General features: G+C 56.7%; 1 protein-coding gene across 2 annotated transcripts in view; it reads left to right on the forward strand.

Moving 5' to 3' along the window:
• Positions 1-470: 470 nt before the first annotated feature.
• The window catches only part of LOC111146363 (LIM homeobox transcription factor 1 beta), a 78,802-nt gene continuing 58,694 nt past the window's right edge, over positions 471-20,578 (forward strand). For both annotated transcript variants that reach the window (XM_022501891.1, XM_022501892.1), the window contains exons 1-2: positions 471-609; positions 1,451-1,637. In XM_022501891.1, coding sequence (XP_022357599.1) covers positions 471-609; positions 1,451-1,637 — 326 coding nt within the window. The remainder of the gene's footprint in view (positions 610-1,450; positions 1,638-20,578) is intronic.

Consider the following 20,578-nt stretch of genomic DNA (forward strand, 5'->3'; position numbering starts at 1 on the left):
TGGAGCCCTGCGGCCCGCTGCGCCCCGCCCGGGACCCCGCTGCGCCGCCCGCGCCCCCCCCAGCCCGCGGGGCCGCCCCTGCACCCCCGCCCCCTCCCCCGCCCGCCGCCGCCTCCGCCGCCGCTCCCGCCGCCGCCTCCTCCCCGCGGCTCCGTCTGCCGCTGCCGCCGCAGCCCGGCTCCGGGGCTGACAAGCAGGTGACAGAGGAGCCGGCGCGCGTGGCTGCGAGTGCCCGGGAGAACGCGGCGCGGACTGCAGCGCCCCGGCCCGCCCGCCCGCACGACGCCGGGGCCCGGGGCCAGCGCGTCGGCGCTCCACGCTCGCCGGGGGCGGCCCGCGGCCCCTGCCGCAGCCCCAACCCCGCGGGGGCCGCGCCTCCCCGGCTCCGGGGCCGCGGCGGCGGCGAGCGGGCAGGCGGGCGGGCGGGCGAGCACCCTGGCCGGCGGGGCCCAAGGCGCGCCCCGCGTCCCATGGATATAGCAACAGGTCCCGAGTCGCTGGAGAGGTGCTTCCCCCGCGGGCAGACGGACTGCGCCAAGATGCTGGACGGCATCAAGATGGAGGAGCACGCCCTGCGCCCCGGGCCCGCCACTCTGGGGGTGCTGCTGGGTGAGTGCGGCGTCAGACGCCCAAGTGGTCATGGGCAGGGGACAGGGGCATCCTTCCGAGATGGACTCAGGCGGCCAGACCAACGGAACAAGGAAATGGTTTGGAGGACGTAGAGGTGCGGGAGGACACAGACTAGTCTCTTGAAGTGATCACTGGAGGGTCAGTCAACAGGCACCCCTAAACAGGCATCGTGAGGAGACAGAGCTTTGCAGGGACACCACCTAGGAGGAGGGAGGCCAGGACCGCTCCAGTTGCCACCCACCATCCTCACTGGGCCTTGGTGCTAGAGCTGCCACTCCCGAGGGGATAGGAGGTGGGAGGCCAGAGTGATGGAGACCCAAGTAGTCACCTTAGCAAGCTTGGGAGCAGGGCCAGGTCACTTGGTGGGGGGAGCTTTTAAGAGAAAAATGTCCCCTGGGCCACCCAAACTACAGGTTTTGGGGAGACTGGGGACAGAAGACCACGAACGCCGCCGTGGGGCGTGTCAGCCAGCGAGCGCCCCAGCCTCACCTCGCCCGTCTTGGTTCCAGCCGGCTACCCCGCGCCGTGCCGGTTCTCATACGTAGTAACACCAAGCGCCGGATCTCCGGAGAAGGGGAGAGTGCAGCGCCGAGCCAGGGCTCTCGAGACCCGCGGCCTCTCCGCACGGGAGTCCGTGGCCTGGGACGAACCAGCTGAGGCTGCCTGGGCCCTGGTGCGGCGGCCAGGGGAGCGCAGGCGGCGGGCGGCGCTCCCGGCTTGCCCTCGCCCTTGGGGCCCGGGCTGCGGGCAGCGCGCGGCCGGGACGCTGGGGCCAAGCTGGTCGGGGCTGACCGCCCGGCTCTCGCCCTGTGCGCTGCAGGCTCCGACTGCCCGCATCCCGCCGTCTGCGAGGGCTGCCAGCGGCCCATCTCCGACCGCTTCCTGATGCGAGTCAATGAGTCGTCCTGGCACGAGGAGTGTTTGCAGTGTGCGGCGTGTCAGCAAGCCCTCACCACCAGCTGCTACTTCCGGGATCGGAAACTGTACTGCAAACAAGACTACCAACAGTAAGTCCCTCTCTCGTTCTTCTCCTTCCCTGCCGCCGCCCCGGCACTCGAGCCCCGCCACCCCCCACTGCCAGGCCCGCGTCTGCCCAACTGCCGGCTCCGCCACCGCTGGGCCCATCAGTTCTGAGGGCTGTGCGGGCTGTGCGACTCCTGACAGGGACTAACCATCCCAGCCAGACTGCCACTGGTGGGGTGGCAGGGAGCCTCTGGCGGTCCCTAGTTGCCATCTTTTGTCCAGAAACCTGCACTGGTTGGGGTACAGGACAAGGCCCTTGGCCAATTAGGAGATACCATCCCTCTGTCCAGGGACAGGGCCTGACCTCACTGAGACCTAAATTGGGGACCAGTGATTGATTTCCAAATGAAAACAGTGCTTTAGGGAGCCAGGCCCTGGTGGTGTGCTTCCCAAAAGTAGGGTTTTAAGGAGGTCTGGGATTCCTGGAGCAAGGAAGTGGAGTTTGGGGGGCTACTGAGTTACCCGGGCAGCTCAGGATGCCTCCTTCCTGCCATTCTCTCTGTTGTCCTATCAGTCCTTGATAGAAAAGAGGGTCCATTCTCTCCAAACCGTTCCATGCGGGAATTTTGCACTTTTTGCTGGCTGGAGGAACTGTCTAGGAAGAGGACCTCAAGAGGTGGCAAACCACAGTCTGGGGCTCCTGGGGGTGGGGATGAGAGCTGCCCAAGTCAGCCTTCCCCAGCAGGCCCTCTTTCTTGCACAGTGTTTGTGTTAGAGAGGGGGTGGCTAGCTTTGCCCTGGTGTAGCCTAAGGCTCAAGGTTGAGTCTGGAGACTATGGGTTGAGCCCTACCTGCTAACTTTTGTTTTTAAATGGGACTATGGATTTGTCTGGCAAGGTTCTGGGACAGTTAAGAGCAGATTTGGGCTTTTTCTTTTCATCCTCTGCGTTTTGTGCCTGGCAGTGTGATTGGGAGGGAGGCAGAGAGGAGCAATAGCCAAAAGAAAGGTGTCGGCACGCCCAGGGAGGACAGAACTTTCTAGTGAGGTCCAAAAGACCCTTTTAGATGGGTCTGCAGAATGAGGAGGCTCTCAGGTGTTTGGGGGCTCAGGGGGAGCTGTGTGTGCCCAAGCCTCCAGGAAAAGTGTGGGCTGCCAATGCCTGGTGATCACTGTAGCCTACCTGTCTGCCCAGGGACTGTTCCTAAATCCAGGCCCTGATGGGAAGTGGAGCATCTGGGGTGCCCCATCTCCATCTCTCTAGCTGCTTGGCTGGGGCCTGGAAATGGTGGGACTGTAGGCTAAAGCCCTGGAGAGGGTATTAGGTTCTGCTCTGAAAGGTTCTGGCTGAGCCCCAAAACAGCACCTTATCTGACTGTGCTCCCCTGGTCTGGAAGGTCCGATAGGACCTGCTCTCTGCACCTTGCTCTTCCTGCCCACTGGGGGCTCTGCGGGCAGGAATTGGGGTTCATTTCAGAGAGTCAGCTCTTTTGCTGATCCCAGAGTCTTGCTGAGACCTCTCCCTCTGTCTGGAGCACCCCAAAGTAGGCACCTTGCCGTTGGTAGCATTTGGGCTATGCCCTGGACTGACAGGATTCTAGTTCCAGGAGAAAGTGTGGCCACCAGTCAGTTCAGCCACAAGCAGGCGTAGAGCAGGACAAATAAAATGGGGAAAGTAGTCAGGGTAGATGTGATTGGGGGCTTTGGTCTGGCCAAAGGGCAGGGTTCACCAACTTCCAGCCCACCCATGTCCTGCCAGCCTGCACCTCTGCCTGCCTGACCCTTAGCTCAGCTCTGGCACTGCCACTTCCAACTTAGCTCAGCCACCGGCCTGGGTGACTCAACATGTGGGGGCGGGAGGCCCAGGAAACTGGAAATGGGCCTCCAAGTCACTGGAGCAGATTTGGGGGGAAAATTTTTTTTTTTACATGTTGGAAGGACCCTTTCCAACCTCTTGCATGCATCTGCCAGGTCTCTCCCCCTACTCTTCAGTCCTCTGTGGAGCTTCTGTTTAAAACGAGGAGAGGATGCTTCCTGGTTCTTCGGGGCACAGAAGTTGTAAAGTCACAAAATTTGAACAGATGTTACCACGGCAGAGCGGCTAGCTCCCTAATTTTACAAAACAATTAAACGTTAAATGTTCGTGTTGCCTTTGTTGAAAGCCTATTTGTTTTTTAAAACGAGGGAAAAGGCGCCTCTCCGAGAGCTTGATGCTTCAGTGTAGTTGGGACGTGTCTGCGGGTGAATTCGGGCTCCGGGAGAATCTCGGGTCCCTAGTTCCGAGTCTGGGTCCCGCAAGGCAGCAGGCTTCAGGCAGGCATTATTCACGCCCCTCACGGTGCCTTCCTCCTCCCTCGCCCCCTCTTTCTTCCAATAAGGCCAATTAGGTATCTGCACTAGGCCGGCCGGTTGGGGGCTGAGGAGAGGTTGTTCTCTAGACAATCCTATGGACAAATACCCCGGCGGATCTCGCCTCAGCGTTTCCCAGGGAGAGCAGGCGCAGCGAGGTAGGCAGGGCCTCACGGGAGAAGCGATGTTCTTTTTCACAATAAAAGTTTATTTCACTATTTATTTTTTTTCTTTGAGGATCGCAGATGCATATTTATTGCATCTGTGCGTAAATGCTTTTCAGACGAGAATCCCGGCTAGTGGGCGCAGAGACGTGCCTTCTCGATTTGGTCGAACCTTTGTGTCCGCGGTATGGGGAAATTAACAACCCCCCCGCCAATAATTTGTGAAAAAATGTGGCCTCACCGCACCGAGGAGCTTTCGAGGCTTGGTCCTTAGAAAGAGGTTGCTATTTTTATTAAGCGTCTCTTCTTCCTTTCGATTTGTTTTAAAGATCTGGGACACCCAGAAGCCCAGCGTTATTTTACGCACCATGGGGGATATTAATTGACGATCGGGAACATTTAATAGCATTTGATAAAATCCACCCGCACGTCCTGGACGGACAAAGCGGAGCGCGGGGCCGCAGCATTTGGGTATTTTCACGCACAACTCGAGAAGTTTACTTTTTCTCCTTACATGCTCTTGGGGGCTCCTTCAAAAAAAAAAAAAAAAAAAAAGCGTCGGATTGTTCTGTGCCCGAGGCTCTGGCCCCTCGGCCGCCGGAGCTCCTTCTCGGACTCACAACCTGGTTAGAAACCGGGAGGAAACGGGGTTTCCTCCAAACGCAAAATCGCAAACACCTCTCTCCTTCCTCCACCGCATGAAAAAAAAAAAAAATGACAACAATATTCCCCCCCCCCCCCCCCCTTTTTTTTTTTCTTGGTGGCTTGGCCAAATAGAATTATGTAAGTCTTTTTTCTTGCCGTCTGTCGCTCGTCTGGAAAGCGTTTCTATCCTGAGGAGGTGGCGAATTCCTGGAGGAGGCTCCGGAAGGGGGGAGGGTTGGTGGGAGAGTCCAAAAATCTGTCACAAAATGGAGTCTAATCGCTTGTAAGACAGCTCCCAGGCCTGGCGACCCGAGATCCGTTGGTGCACAAGCGGGAGCCTGCATGCGCCGAAGGACCCGACGCTCCTGCTTGGGCCGGGCTCCCACCTCGCCATCCCGGGCCGGGGGCGCCCTTCCGCCCGGAGGGCCTGCCCAGGCGGCCTCGCCCCTTCTCGAGCAGAGTTACAGGGCTCCGCTGAGCCTTCGAGGGTCCCCTTGGGCTCTCCTGCCCAGATAGGGTGCGCCCACCCGCCAAAGGGAGGGAGCAGGGAGACTTTGATTGAGTTTCAGGAAAAAACACTGTCTGAGTCCTGGGGTGATTTTTTTTTCTTTTCTTTTCTTTTCCTTCCCCCCCCTTTTTTCTTTTCTTTTCTTTTCTTTTCTTTTCTTTCTTTTTCTTTTTTTTGGGGGGGGCGGTAAATCTACCCCAGCTGGCTCCAGCTCCAGTGGCCCAACCTGGCTCTTCCCAGCACATTCCTTTCCTTCTTTCCTTGGAAGTGTTTACACCGGGAAAGGCCTACCAAGGAGGCTCACCTCTCTTTGGAGCACCAGCTCTGGCAGAGTAGAGGTGTGGCACGCGGAGAGTAAAGCCGGGCTCCAGCCTCTTCTGCCTGCTGTTTCTCCCAGCTTGGAAGGCTTTCTCCTATAAGGCCTTCCTATGGGGTGCCAGTTACCAGCAGCGCCTCCCCTACCAGTAGGGTATCCCAGCTGGCACGGCCCGCATCTGTCTCATTCAGAACTGCAGACATCCCTGCCCACAGCCTGAGGTAGAGAGTCTGTCCTGGAACTGGATCCGCTTGGAAGGAAAAGCCCAAGCTTGGCCTTGTAGAAAGGCCTCGGTAGTGCTCTCCCTGGGGGTTTGAGGGCTGAAGGGCTCTCACTTTGCCAGCCCAAGTCTGGGACCCTCTGGCCCTTGCAACGGCACCCTCCTTTTAACCCCAGCACCTCAACTGCAGGTAGAAGGGTAAGCAAAGGCCTTCCTACAGCTGCAGTCATCAGCTGCTGAACGGAGGCATTATTCACAGCTGACTCCTGGCTCACCCTGTATTCCCCAGGCTCTGGGCTAGTGCAGCCTAATTTGTTTGCCGGATTTTTCTTGAGTCGGGGAAGAAGGCTGTGAGGATTTCCTCTGGAGTAGGTGATTGTCCGCCCTCAGCAACATCCTACCCTGCCGCACTGGAACCAGGCTTAGGCCTTGGCATCTATCTGAGCCTCTTCTGTTAAATGGGGACATAGCCCCCTGGGGGAAAGGATTCTAATAAGGATTCGAGATAACATGCCCCCAAGGACCTGGCATCTCACCTGGTATGTTGTTAATACTTTGGAAATTATTGTTGTTACCATTATCACCAGCAGTGTGGCAAGGAATGTCCTGTCCTCAAGGAGACAACAAACTGCCCATGGGTTCCGTGCCAGAGAAAGGTACAGCTGGCATGGTAGGCTTGCCATGAGCCTCTCTGTGCAGGGAAAATGAGGGGCACCCCTGGGAAAATCATTCCCTTTACCTGAGTGGGGCACTGTATGGGCCATTCCTCAGTGAGGAGAAGAGCTGTGGACTCTGAGAGCTGGGTTCGCCTCCCAGCCCCATTCAGCAGCCATCGGATCTTAGTCAGCTGACGACCTGTTTCAGAGCCCCAGGTTCTCCCAACAGCAAATTAGGGGTGATGATACAATTTCACAGGGTGGTTTTAAGGATGACACAAGGTACCTGGTGGGGTTTCAGTCCATGTTCCATGCTCCGTGGGATCCAGTATCCTCTTCACTACCTTCAGAGAAGCAGAAAAACTTCTGATTATATAGATAAGAACAGTTGCCAACTGTGCATTACCAGGAAGGGCAGGTAGCAGGATGGGCCTGGTGTTCTGGCCCCTTTCTCCTTGGGGGCTGTGAGAGGGAGTGGAATGGGTCCAGAGCAAAGATCTTAACACTGGGGAGCAATTAGACTCTTCAGGGTCTGAGAATAGCTTGAAAAATCCTACTCAATGATATAATTTCATATTTGGAAAACACTTGGTGCTTGCTGTTTTTGTGATTCAAATGACAAGGGGGAAAAAAAATCTCAACCCAGCATCTCTAAGGTTCAAAGATGAGGGAGAGTTGGGGGGGGGTGATAAGGTAGAGAGATCCAGGGATCTGTTTGTTTCTCCAAAAGATGGGGTTTAAAAGGTGGAGAAACACAGGCTCAGGTGGTCAGATGAAAGCCCACAGAGGTTTGTTCTGTCCAGGATGGGCTGGCTGCGTGTCCCCCAGGGAATTTCCTCTGTCCTGTGGCTATGAGGTTTTTAAAACAGAAAAAGAAAAAAAAAAATTCCCAGCGCTACTGCCCTACTTTGGCATTAGTTAGCTGAGGAATGGAGGATACATTCAACGACATGAGTTATAACTTCCAATTTGTTGGACACCACCATCAGGCCTCAGCTTCAAGGGAGGGAGGAAGAAAGGGACGGTCCACTCATCCCAGGAGCCCGTATGAGCTGTCAGTCAACCTTGGGGTGCAGGAGGACCCAAAGCCCTTGGCTTTCTGGCTGACCCAGCCCTCTCCAACTCTCAGAGTCTGTGCTGATGGCAGCAGAGAGCAAAACCAAAATTATATATATTTATTGCTACTGCAGTCAGAAGTGGGGAGGCGGTGGTAGTGAAGGGAGGGTAAGGCTGAAAACCATATTTGAAAAAGTTGATTCACGAAAGCGGAGGAAGCAAAGTGGCAGACGCTTGCCATTTCATCGACCGGCTGGTGTTCTCCATTCATGTCATAAATGTCTCCTGTCATTTGAAGCCAAAAGCAACATGATTTGGTTCCCCGGTGGCCTATAGGATTTTTCTCTTTTTTTTTGCAGTAAATGTTTATTTGTTAATAATATACTTTAAACAGCCTAGCTTTGACCTCAAGTCTCCCGAAGCATCCATCTTCTCTCAGAAAAATCTTTCAAAGTTTGTGTAATTTTGGGGGGAAGGTGTAACTGACGGGGCAGTGAAGGGTCCGTGTTTGCTTTAACTACCGCTGTGTTGTGGAGTGGTGGGGTATAAGGGGCCACTGTGCTCCGAATGGCAACTTTCTTGGGTTTCAGGCCTAGCTGACAGCACTTCCTCGCTGCCCTTTACCTTTGCTTCGCCTGATCAGAACAAATAAATTTCTGCGTGGGCCCTTCCTTTGTTATTCCCGGGGCAATATTGTATCCATTTCTGTTCAGCTTCTTGACTGACGGCCCCTGGACCTGCCAGGTCGACCCTGGGGCCCCCGAAGGGGGGTTGGGGAGTGTAGGGGTCCCAGGGATCTGTGAGTACGTTGAGGGGGGGTGGTGCTTTGTCTCGGGAGCCTGGCTCAGACTGGTCCGGTCTGAGTGTGCTGTCTGATGGCAGAGCACCGGGCTTGCCCCGGCACTTGGGGAACTGGGGAAGTATTGCTGAAGGAAAAACCTAGTTCCTGGAGTTTGGTTCCAGAAGAAACAAAGATGTTTGCTTCCTGGCAGGCCCCTGCTTAAGAGGTTTCCCTGGGAACTGGGAGGTGGTTGCCAGCCGGGGAGGGTTCTGAGGGCTGCCCAGAGCAACAGAGGTGCCCACCGGGGCTGGCAGGAGTGAGGAGCCCACCGAGCTGCTGGTTGGATGCAGAAAGCTAAGTGAGGAGCATGCTGGAACACAGGACAGCCAGGGGCTCCCCCAACCCCCAGGCGGCTCTGTTGGGTGCTGCAGCAGCAGTGACAGGAGAGGAGGATAGCAGCCCTGGGTCAGGAGGAGCTGGGTGTGACTGCTGTCCCCCCTTCTCCCACCTCCTGCTTTCCTCCGGGACTCAGTGACTGTTGTCATGTGATTCCTGAATTGCCATAGTTACAGGGCTGTCAGGGTATGGGCGCCTGCCCAGGCCTGGAGCTGCCCGGAGCCTGTGGAGATAGAGAGGACCAAGGTGCTCTGGAAACCACCTCCTGCAGACGGATGGCCTCCTGGGCGGGGCACGTTCTCTCAAAGGACAAAGAACAAAACTCCAAGTACAGATCAGGGATCAAGAATGTCTCTGGCTCTTGTGGCACAAGCTACGGGCCTTTAGGGAAGGGCTCCTTGCTCTTCTTGGGTCTCGGTTTCCTCCTCTGTGAAACCGGGGTGCTGGTTACAATCTCGCAGGATAAAGTGACTCGATCTCTGAGGATAAAGTGAAACAAACCCAGAGGTGCCAGCCTGCATTGGGCATTTCGTCAGTAGATGTTTCGTGCCTGCCTGGGAAGTGAGCTGGAGACACACTGCCTGGCAGGAATGCATTGTTGGTTTCGCACAGGCCCGGAACCGGGAGCCTCCCAAACGGGGCTCCCGGAGTGGCCTAGCCCACCCCCCTGCTCCGTGCCCTGGGCTGGGGCCTGTGTTCTGAATTTTCCCCTTGGAAGGGGAATGGGGCAGGTCTGGCTGTCAGAAGCTGGTCCTCGGAGGCAGGCAGGCAACAGCCTATGGATGCCCGCCCCCCCCATGACTATGGAGGGACATTGGTCCTGCTTTTATCCAACCTACTCTTGAGCATGGCCAGTGCAGACAGGAACTCACAGGAACAGAGTCTTACTGACCCAGAGGGGCGGGCGCAGTAGTCGTCCGTCTAGAAACCAAAGGAATTGACATTTCTGGAGCGCTGCCCTGTGTATTGGCCTTTATTGCTTTAGGTCCCTGTATAGGTGAGAAAACGGAGGTGGAGGGAGTTAAGTCACTCCTCTCAGGCCCAGAATGACTCCCGCAGATTTCTCCGTAGGTGGGTCTAACTCCCAAAGCAGATGGGATCCCTCAGTCCTCGGATGGGATCCCTCAGGCCTGATTCCTGCTCTTCCCAAAGCCCCAGAGTCTGCTCCCGGGCAGCTGTGATTCACCTGAGTGCCCAGCCTGAAAGGGGTGTGTGTGGTGGGGGTTACTGCCCAGGGTTGGAAGGGGTGGGGGTGGGGGGGTCACTGCCCTCTTCGCACCAGAATATCCGTGTAGGGCCAGTCCTTGCCAGAGAAGAAAAAAAAGGTTAGAATAACTGACACCCCCCCCCCCCCCCCTGGCGGTGAGCTTCCTTCAGGGCTTGAGGCGCGCGGGCGGGGCGGCTCTCGGAGGTCTCCACCCGTGCCCTCCTCCAGGCCCACCTCTCCCATGGTTCCTGCTCTTCGTTCCTCTTTCCCCTCAGTGGGGCAGCGTGGTGCACCGGCTGCTCGGCTCTGGGGCTCCTCGGCCGCGCCACGGGCGCCAGCAGCGGTTGATGAATTTCGGTGTCACCAGGGGTTTAGCCCGGATTTGGGAACCGCGCGCTCTAATACGCACACACGGTCCTGCCCCTTCTAAAGCGCAGCCCTTTCACCCAGCCGCTGATTTATGAAGGAATCCGATCCCGGGACGGGCTGGGCTGGAGCCGGGAACCGGGGCCCCGCCGCAACCTTCGGACTCCTCTGCGTTTCGGGGGCCCTTGGCGGCTCCTGGTGCAATCCTGGGCCGGACTCGGGGCGTCCTGCTGGGTCGCATCTCCCGCGACCCAGGAGGAGCGAGTCCTCTCGGAGCCACTTAAACCTGCTGGAAAGGGAGCGAAGCGGAGGGAGGGAATTTTCTTTTGGAATGGAGCAAAGCCTTCGCCCCTCCCCAAGCCCTCCCGCCGACCCCCTCGGGCAGGCCCAAAAGAGGCGCGTTCGGGACGTTTGTTTATCGAGAGCACAGAAAATTGAAAAAAGAGTCTAAGACCTTTCTCCTGCCTGAGAAATGTGCACAGTCCCTCGGCTCCTGGAGGCGAAGAGGCGACCCCAATGCAGGGATCGCGGTACAGACGCTCCGGCCGACCCCAGCCCCCTCCCTCCTGCGCGGGGCCGGAGCGCGGCGGGAGGGCAGATTTTTTTTCAGATTTGGTTTGTAGGGGGGAAATGTGGTTGTATCAATCCACAAATATTTACTCTTAACAGACTTGTATCTGTGGAGATTTCGAACAAAGACAGTTTAGGGGGATTACAAAAACCCTAAACCCCGTTTTTCTCTCGGACTTGGTGCTTTAAATGCCAATTACAGGCGAGCCATATCCAACAGCAACGGGAGGAGGCGGGCAGGGTCGGGAGGGGCTGGGGGGCGAGTCCAGCCATTAAATGTAACTTTTCATTATGGAAAGGATTTCGCTGGTTTTATCTTCTAATAAGATTATGTCACGAACACAAGTACCTAGGATGGTGCTGAGTGACAGGGCTCTGTCGTTTAATCAGAGACTGTGCCGCTCTGACCGCGGGGCCCTTTGTCCGTCGGAGTGAACGACGGAAACTTGCAGTCCTAATCCCCTTATTCATGTCAAGCAGAGAAAAGAAGCCAAGCACCTTACAACCGTGTCCCCTCCACCCCTTCCGAGGGCGGCGGGAGGAGGGGAGCTCCGGCCCTGCCGCCCCCGGGTCGACTTTCGTTTCGAGGGCGCTTGGGTTTCCCGAGCCCGCCATGCGTTGCAGCAGGGGTGGGGGAAGGAGTTGCTTTGGGGGAGCCTCAATTGTCAGCTTCTGGAAAATGGGGGCAACGGCCCCACGACCAGAGGATACCAATTGGGAGGGGTGGGGGACTTTTCGCCTCCACTGACGGAAAGCACGGGCTGCTCTGTCCCCTCTTCCCAGGAAAGGTGGCGCTGGGGGGTGCACATCCACCATCCCCATGAAAGCGGGATTGACAAGAAGGGAGAGGCCGAACGGAGATGCCAGGCTGGGGTCCTGCGCGGGGCGGATTTCGTTGGATCCCTGGGACTGATGTCGCGACGCTCGTACTTCTGCGAGTCTCCGGGGTTGACCATTCCCGGCTGCTCGCTCGGCCCCTTTCTTCTGAGGGCGAATTCCTTTGTTCGACCCCTGCGGAAACCCGCTTCTCCGCCGGGCCCGTGGCGCCTTTATTCTCGACACCGCTGCTGCCGCCACCCCTGTCCCACAGTGTGCAGATCTGTCGTGCGGCCGGCCCCCGCCCCCCTCCCCCCGCCCCGGCCGCGCAGACCCAGCTGGGTCTGCCGACCGGCCCCTCGACGTCGCCGCCGTCGCCGCCTTGCCCCTGCCCCGGCCCCGGCCGCCGGCTCGACCACTAGACCTCCACCCCGCACAGCGGGCGCCGCGGGCGCGGACTTTAGCCGCCGGCGTTCACCTCTGGGCACAGTCGGAAGCCGCGGGCGTCGGAGAAACGGCCGGGCGCGGTTCCGGGTCGCTGCACCGGCTGAAAAAACCAAAAGCAAAACCAACACCTAGCAAATGAAACCTGCGTGCCCCCAGGGCTCCACTCTGCACCGCCGCAGAGGACCAGGCGGACTACCTCTCGGCCAGTTTCTAGGATCTCGGGCCGGAGGCCCCAGAGTCAATGGAGCAGGAGAGGAGACTTTGGAGGAATTTGTCTCTAATGTACCTGGCTCCTTAGCCTCCTTTTAAAGCTCTTAGTCTGTGCTCTAGGGCAGTCTCCCAGGCACCCCAGTGCGTCCTGGGAACTCTCTGGAGACGCCTGACTGCTCAGTCTCCTCCCCCCAGGGTCCAGGCTCCAGTGCGGAGAGGATCGGCGGAGAGCAGGGTGTCACCTCGTAAAAGCGACAGGCAGGGGCTGTTTTATGGGGAGGGAGAAGGGGCAGGAAGTGATGCTTCCATCTCTGGCCCCGCAGGGATGGAGAGCCACGATGGAAAGAGCACTGTCTGGGCAGGGGACCAGGGACAGGGGGACAGGGCTGGGTCAGAGACAGCTGGGTCTGCGACATTAACCACGGGACGCGGACCTACCGAGCTGGGAGCCGGGAGCTCACCTCCCGAGGGCTCCCTCCCAGAGCCCCCTCTGCAGTCCCCGGCTCAGCCAACAGCTCTGGCCCTTCCTCCCAAGTTGGGGCGGGGGAGAGACTTTCTCCCTCGAAACACTTGATACCAACTTCGGTTTTTTGGCAAGAAAAATAAGCCTTGTTTGGAAAGGGGGGGGGTGGTCGAGTGAGCGAGGGAAGGAGTGAGCTGGCGGCAGAGCAAACTTTGCGGATTAGGTTTCAGCGCCTCCGCCCCACCCCCAGCCCGCGGCGGTGATTTGTGTGCGGGGGTCTGTGACCCTACGAGGCATCAAACGGCCCGCGGGAACCGGCCGAGTTCAGAGGGACAGTGGGCAGAGGGGCGGCCTAAGACAACGCAGATGGTTCATATCAGCCCGGCCAGGCCAAGCCCTAGGCCCGCCGGCCTGGGCTGCTCGTCAGGGAAGAGGTCTGGGGGTATTCCGGGGAGACGGGGGCCTGAGCACTAAGAGGAGCCCAGAAATGCGGCATTAGATGCCCAGTGGGTCCCAGGTGAAAGGGGGCGAGGGGGCCTGTGACAGAGTTCCTCCTCCAGGTGGTCCTGACCCCATCCAGCTTAGGGGGAGCCTGACCCTCCTCGTCTCCCCAGAGTAGCCTCTGGTCCAGAAGGCAGACCCTCCAGCCTCTGCCAAGTGGCCAGAGCTTACCCCACCCCTGCCCTGCAGGCAGCTGGGGCTCATCCAGGTCCTAGTACCCCTCCCCCAGGGACCCCTAGTGGCCTTTTTCTTCTGGGAAGATGCCCTGCCCTCAGCTTGCCTGCTGCAGTGGGTTTGGGAGGCCCTCACCTCCCTCTGACATACATTCATGCTTTCGTTTCGTTCCTTCCTTCCTTCCTTCCTTCATTCTGCCACTGTGGTAGAATACCCTTCCCCTTTCTGTCGGCTTCAACTCTTCTGCCTGGCCTCAGCTAACTCTGAGGGACTCCTCCTTTCTCCCTCCTAACCCCAGGGGAAAGCCAAGAGGTAGGCTCATTCATACCTTAACCCAAAGCTTTGCTTTTGCGGGGTGGGGGGAGGTGGGGAGGGTCCTGCTTGGTGAGGCTGGGAGGGGCTCTTGTCTCCCAGACTGCTGCCCCCTCTCCTTAGAGCTGGAGCTTGGTGGTTGTCAACACCAACAGGCCCAGGCTTCCCTGCCCTGTTTCCAGGGCCTGGTTTTCCCTGCGGCCTCCAAGAACCCTCTTCAGTGATCACAGAGGGGGCGCACTGGGATGGCACCCACCACCCAGACCTTGGGCTGCTTTAGCAGGGTCTCAGCTGAAGAGATCTTCGAGATCCTTGTAGAAACAGGAAAACCCAGGCTCAGGTGTGGCTAGTATTTGCCCTAAAGCTCACTCAGTTGTGGCAGAAGGGAGACAGAACCCCCAGTTTACCCATGGCCAAGTTAGGGGCCTATGTGGCAACTCCACAATTCTTTCTAAAACCTGCTCCCAGACTCTGGCTTTAGCATTGGCTTACTCTTTTCTCCTGAGGCTGAGGTCACTGGAGGGGAAGGCCCTTCAGTCCTGGTTCCTGAAGGGTCTAACAGGCATGTCTCCATGATAGAATGAGTTTGAGAACTTTCTGGATAGCATGGAGCCATGTACATTTGGCAATTTTGTCTTCTAAACTGGGACATTGAAAGACAAGAGCCAGGTGACCACATCCCTCTGTCCTTCTTGTGTCTGACTCACAAACACCCTGGGCTTGGCCCTTCTTCTCTACAGTGGGTCACGGGGAGGCCAGTGGCCTGGCCAGTGCCACAGAGGGCCAGGGGACTGCCAGGACGTCTCGGGGTTTCGTCTCCCAGGATCCCTGCCTCAGGGGAGCAGCCGGCTGGGTCATCTGTACACGGAAGACACATCTGTACTCCACATGTTAGAGACTGAGCAGAGGACATGTGGTTTGGGATGTGTTATCTTAATCATATTTATTAGTCAATCCTAAAATTAAAAAAAAAAAAAAGAGTTTGATATTGTTAGCATTGGGAAAAGATCCCCAAATCTACAGGGTGACAGATTAGCGGAGGCCACCAGCGGCAGCCAGCTTTCTTTCAGCTGGGATCAGGATGCAACTTTGGAAGTTCTTCGGGTTGTTCTTGTGTGATGGAGTCTCTATGCCGTGAAACAACACTGACTGCTTTCATTTTCCCAAGCAGAGATCTGAAGCAAAATTAATTACCCCGCCTTGACTGATAGTTGTTCTGTTGGAGTATGGTTCTAATCCTTATTAACATTCTCTAAAGTCAGGCATGAAATATGACTTTTACACCACACTCTTTGGCATATGTTTTTCTTTTCCAGGATATTTTTCAGACTATCTCCAAGCCTCACTGCTGTTCATTATTTTTGCCGTAGGTCTAAAGTTGCCAGCCCCAAAACCAGCCCCGCGCAGAGCACAGCCAAGGGGGTGGGGAATGGGAGCGACATCCCCGCTCACGATGCAAATTGCTTCTGATTATTGAGCTTTGAATGTTTTTCTCCATCATGTTTTTATTAAAAACTCCAGCATATTTACGCTTGATGGTGTCTTCAATTAAGTTTAAAAAAAAAAAAAAAAAGCAAGGGGTTCCCCTTTCCATAGCAGTATGTAAAGAAAATAGTTGTTATGACCGCAGAATTATTGTCCAAAGCTGGTTCTAGTAAAGCTAGCCTGGCTTTGACAAGCCCAGCAGGCTGGGAGCTTTTTTCTAAGTGTTCCAGCTGCTGGGGAAACAGACCAGAGAGGAAGCCCACAGAAGCCTCCGTTCTGCAGGGTACTCAGGCCGCCTCGCAGGAGCTAATACCTCCCGAGTTTCTGGGCTGCAGAAGGGGGCCAGGCTGGCTGCAGGGGGCTTGGTGATGGGCAGGTCTGGCCCCTGAGAGAGTATAACACCCCCAGCCCCACCAAGAATCACACAGCTGATGCTTGCTGAGTGAGTGCACATGGTTTGTGAAGCACTTCACAGTTTTTGAAGGTGCTGTGGCTATGATGTGGGTGTTATGATCATTTACGGAGCAGACAACTGGAGCAGAGAGAGGTTGAGTAACTTGCCCAAGGTCACACAGCTAGTTAAGTGGAACTGGGTTTGGACCCCAGGCGTTTGGTCAGGAGAAAACTTCCAGGGATCCTTTGCGAGGGCAGAATCTGGCCCTCTGCTGGGTTCAGTGTCCCGTGGTGGCCAGGCACCAGAGCTCAATGTTACTTGTTGAATGAATGCCTCATAATTAATGACCAGTGTTTATTGCACACTGCCTGTGGGTTGGATGGGAATTAGCTCATTGAATCTTCTCACTGCCTGGGGGCAGGCATTCTTATTATTGTTTCCCATTCTGCAACATTGAAGCTTGACCTGAGAGGTGCCGTGATTTCCCTAAGGTCACACAGCATAAGGTAGCAATGATAAGCTACCATATACTGGGCACACGTTACGTCTAAGCTCAGGGCTAAGCCCTCGGCACCCCAGACCTCGGTGAAAGTTCCTAAAAGGACCATCGTTTGTTTACCCAGGCTTCCAGGTAACAGAACTGGGGCTCAGAGAGGTAAAGCCACACCCCCAGGATCACACAGCCCGTGGGGAGCTACACCAGAATGCTTCCTTGCTCTGCAGGTGTGAAGACTTGTCCTCTTGACCACTTCTCAGCCTGGCTGTGTTGGGGGTTGGGGGAAGCCCCTAAAAGGCATCCTTCTCAGTGGGTCTCACTTGGCCTGAAGGACGATCATGGCAGTAGGTGGACATAGTCTGGCATTAAGGAGATGGGTATTTCTGTGGCTATGTGGCATGAGGCCTCATCCCCTCCCAGCCCTGTTTTATGGATGGGGAAACTAAAGCACAGAGAACTTAAGTGACTTGCCCGGGGTCGCACAACTAGAAACAGCTGATGGGACTCACGCTCAGGTGTTCTGGCTTTGGGGCATTGTTTCTCTGAGAGACTCAGTCATCATCTTCATTGTCAGCATCATGTCTGACCGTGCCTGAGTGCCTTCTGAGTGCTCTGCAAATACACAGTGACGGCAGGGATGTTCAGAGAGGGAAGGCAGTTTTCCCAGGATCGCATTGCGAGTTCTAGCCGCTGGTGTGGGGCCTGCTCAGGACAGGGCACTGGGAAGCAGGCCCAGCCCACGGCTGGGAGTTGACCGGCCCTGAGAGGGCCACCTTTACCCCTGCCCTGCGGGTACAGCAGCTCAGGGCAGGCGCTGTCCGCCCTTTGAAGGGGACAGTGCCTGAGTGTGTCACTTTGAACTGCAAAGGGGCCTGTGGCGAGGGCTTGGCCCCCTCCCACAGGCCCCCGCCTGCCCACCCCTCCAGGTCTGGTTCCAGTCGGCAGGCCTGGAGCCGGAGGGGCGGGCAGGGCGGTGGCCCCCCTGCGGGATGTCAGCCTGATAAGTGAGCAGCCGTGGAGCCCTGAAGGAGGACCGAGCTGGCCGCCCACTGGTCCGGCCATCCCACGTGGCAAGAGTTCAGGCCAGTCACCAAAGTGCCAGCCTCCCACACACATGCCCTTGTGGCTGCAGAGAAACATCTCCCTGAATGTCAGAGGTTTAAATTAAAATAGCAGTAATGATCGTAATAACAAGAACTTGTAAAAGGAAATATCTCGCCCTGGGGCACAGGGAGTATCATGGCACCAAGCATGTGCTCTACTTGGTGCGTGCTCCTGGCACGAGGTCACAAGGGGGGTTAGGTAAGAGACGGGGGCGTCTGTGCAGCTAAATTACCAGGAACCCAGCTGGGGGACTTTCAGTTGTTCAGCCAAGTCCTGGCTAAGCCGGCCTAGGACCGGGAGCCCCTGGGCAAGGTGAGTGGGGTGACGTGGCAGAGTTAAGCAGAAATCATGTCAGCTCTGTCCCCATGCCTGGGCATGTTGACCTCTTCCCTGATTTTTTGACCCCAGAACTGATTGCTTGGGAGGCCAAGAACTTAACCAGGTTCTTTGCCAGGTGGGCAAAGAAAAGACGTCAGTGCTTTGGAACCTTGGGGTTCAGAGTATGATTTAGCTCTGTCACTTCCTGGCTGTGTGACCTTGGGTTTGATGCTTTACCTCTCTGTGGCACAGCTCTCTTACAGTCTGTTAAGGACCCCAGCACCTGCCTGAGAGCAGTGATGAGACTGGAAAGAGAAAGCAGATGCAACGTCTTCTGATGAGGTATGTGGCTGTCACCGATGCTGCTGCCGGGGCTCCCACCGTCCTTTGTGTTGGGCCTGAGCAGGTGTCTGGCTTTGGTTACACGCGTCAGGCAGTATTTTCGTTACGGTTCTCTGTGTGCGTCACGCCTTGGCGAGTAGGGCATGGTACAAGTAGTTGCCCAGTTAGTACTGAAAAGAAAAGTATAGAGAAGTAGCTCAGGAGCCTGACTGGCTAGGCTGGACACCAGGTTCAGCCTCTTTCTAGCTGGGCATCCCTTGGAAAGTTCCTTAGCCTCTCTGAGCCTCTGTTCCCTCATTGGTAAAATGGAGGTACTCGAAAAACCTGGCTTCTAGGGTTGTCCTGAGGACTAAATGAAATAGTGCACGCCAGAGGCTGTACCAGTTTGTGGGAGCTTTTTTTGTTCGTGGGAAGGGCAGCAGGCAGGGGTCTGGCTAATAACACGACAGCAGGAGTCTGTGCTGGGTTCCCAGGGCAGGTACCTGGGAGGTGGGAGGTGGGAGCTAAGAGGATCTGGGGAGGGCATTCCAGGTAGGGGCACAGGAAGCAGGGATATTAGGGGTTAAATTGGTGGGCTGAGAAAGTGGGCTGGGACAGTGAGTCTGGCTGGAGAGGCTGCCTAGGGGCTGCTGGGATGCAGGGCTGCAGAGCGGGGCGGGGGCTGGTAGCTATGCAACGGGGTTTGGCTTTTATTCTGTGGGCAGAAGGGAGCTATGGAAGATTATAGTACAGGTGGGTGACAGGGCAGGAGAGGCACTTTATGGAGCTGACACTGGCAGCCAATGCATGGGATTGGGGACCGGAGACTGGCAGGAGGGGGCAGCTGCCTCCTCAGAGGTGGGGACAGTGGAGGGTTTAGAGAAAGGACAGGGTCAAGGCAAAGTTAGGAGGCAGTTCTGAGGGTTAAGGGGAGGGGATGGGACAGATGGAGAGTCTGAGAGACCTGGGGCTTAGAGCTGGGAGGACTGGAAGCCCCAGTCCTGGGTTGCCTTGCTAAAGCCTTGGAGTCCTGAGCTCTCTGGGCTGGTCCCAGCAAGAGTGACCCACTTGTCTGTGTCATTCACAGGCCTGGTTTCGTGGGCATGTGACCTGTGCAGTCCCACAGGATCTCACACTCAGAAGGGCCCTGTGCTTGTTTTGATGCTCAGCTCTCGCCCTCTTGAAATCCGTAAGATGGTCTGAACAAGCACCCTTCATTTTCATTTTGTCCTGGGCCCTTCAGACCATGCAGCCAGCCCCAGTCCCTGAGTCTCTTGACTGGGAGCCTGTGCTTGGAATGGAGGCCTGGGCGGCTCGAGCTAGAACCAGGTCTGCTGGAATTAAGACCTCCCTGCTCTACCGTTGCCCCGAGGCTTGTCCTCAGAAGATTCTTGCTCCTGGCTCCCAGATTCCTTGGTCAGGCCCTGCCCGCTCCTCCTGTATGCTCAGACACCAGCTCACTTGCTGTTCCCCCCACACTCAGACGTTTGTCCATGTCTGGCTCAGGCTGTGACAGTCGTGGAGGGCATACTCACTGGCCTCCAGCATCCCTCCTTCATGTAAAGTCGTCTTCCTTTGACGCTTGGCATAAAAATCATCAGCTTCATCAAATCTCTCTGGCGCCGTATTCCCTCCTGCCTGCCCCTGAGCTTGGGTCTGTCTCACAGTGCTTATCAAACACACAGATTCCTAGCTTTGCAGAAGGTGTGAATCCTCATTCCTAGCTGCCCTGCTCCTGGGAGAGCTGCGTACCCTGAGGTCTGAGAACTTCTGCCTGGGGTACACCCCAGACTGGCACAGGGCCTTGTACTGGGTCGGTGCTCGGCTGGCTTGTACTGAGTGAAAGAATGAACCGTGGTTATCTTTCTGTCTGGGTGCATGCAGCCTCCCTACAGGGGGCACAGAGCCTGGCATGGCGTGGCATCGTTGGGTGGGTGACCGGATGGATGGCGGGATCTCAGCACATGAGGACTTTGGCAGGGTCAGCGTTCTTCTGTCCCTGAAACCCCAGGATGTAAGGGTCAGGCTGCCTACAGTGGGGACCAGAATGGGGGATAGGGGGCAAAATTAGTACCCTCTAGGAGGCAGGAAGTGGCCAAAGTCATGGGGGTCCACCAGCACACCCTCTCTCCTGCTTTCTCCCTCTCTTTGCTCCTGAGGGGCTGCCTGCTCCGAATGGGGTTTTCCCTGAAAATTCCTGTTACAGTTGTAACAGCACAGTGGAAGCAAAGGGTTTTATGTTTTATTTCTTAGACTGTGTAGGCACTGAGTTAAGGAGTTATCTCATTAAGCCCATAGAAGTCTGCGAGGCAGGGTCTGTTATTATCCCCATTTCAGAGATGTGGAAACCGAGGCGCATGAAGGGGAACTCAGCTGTCCAAGGTCACATAGCTTAGCTCAACCACTCCACCAGGTGGCCCCTGAGATGCTCATGCTCCCGTGGCCCCTGCTCATAAGGCCCCAGGTGAGTGTCAATGTGCTCTGAAGGCAGGGAGGGAGGGAATGAGGAAGCCCAGCCCAGCCCAGCAACCAGAAGGACCCCTGCTTCAGGCAGTGCTGGCCTGACACCGACCGGCCAAGATGAGCAGGATTGTCCCAGCCCTCTATGGCTGGGGACAGAGAGCAGGCCAGGGACCTCAGAGGAGAAGCTGCTGACCCTTGCAGAATAGGCTGGGGAGAGGCGTCTGGAAAGCTCCATGGTGGAGACCAGGA

This window comes from Enhydra lutris, unplaced genomic scaffold (genome assembly GCF_002288905.1).
Source record: "Enhydra lutris kenyoni isolate GAN:26980312 unplaced genomic scaffold, ASM228890v2 scaffoldscaffold13, whole genome shotgun sequence".
Lineage (NCBI taxonomy): Eukaryota > Metazoa > Chordata > Mammalia > Carnivora > Mustelidae > Enhydra > Enhydra lutris.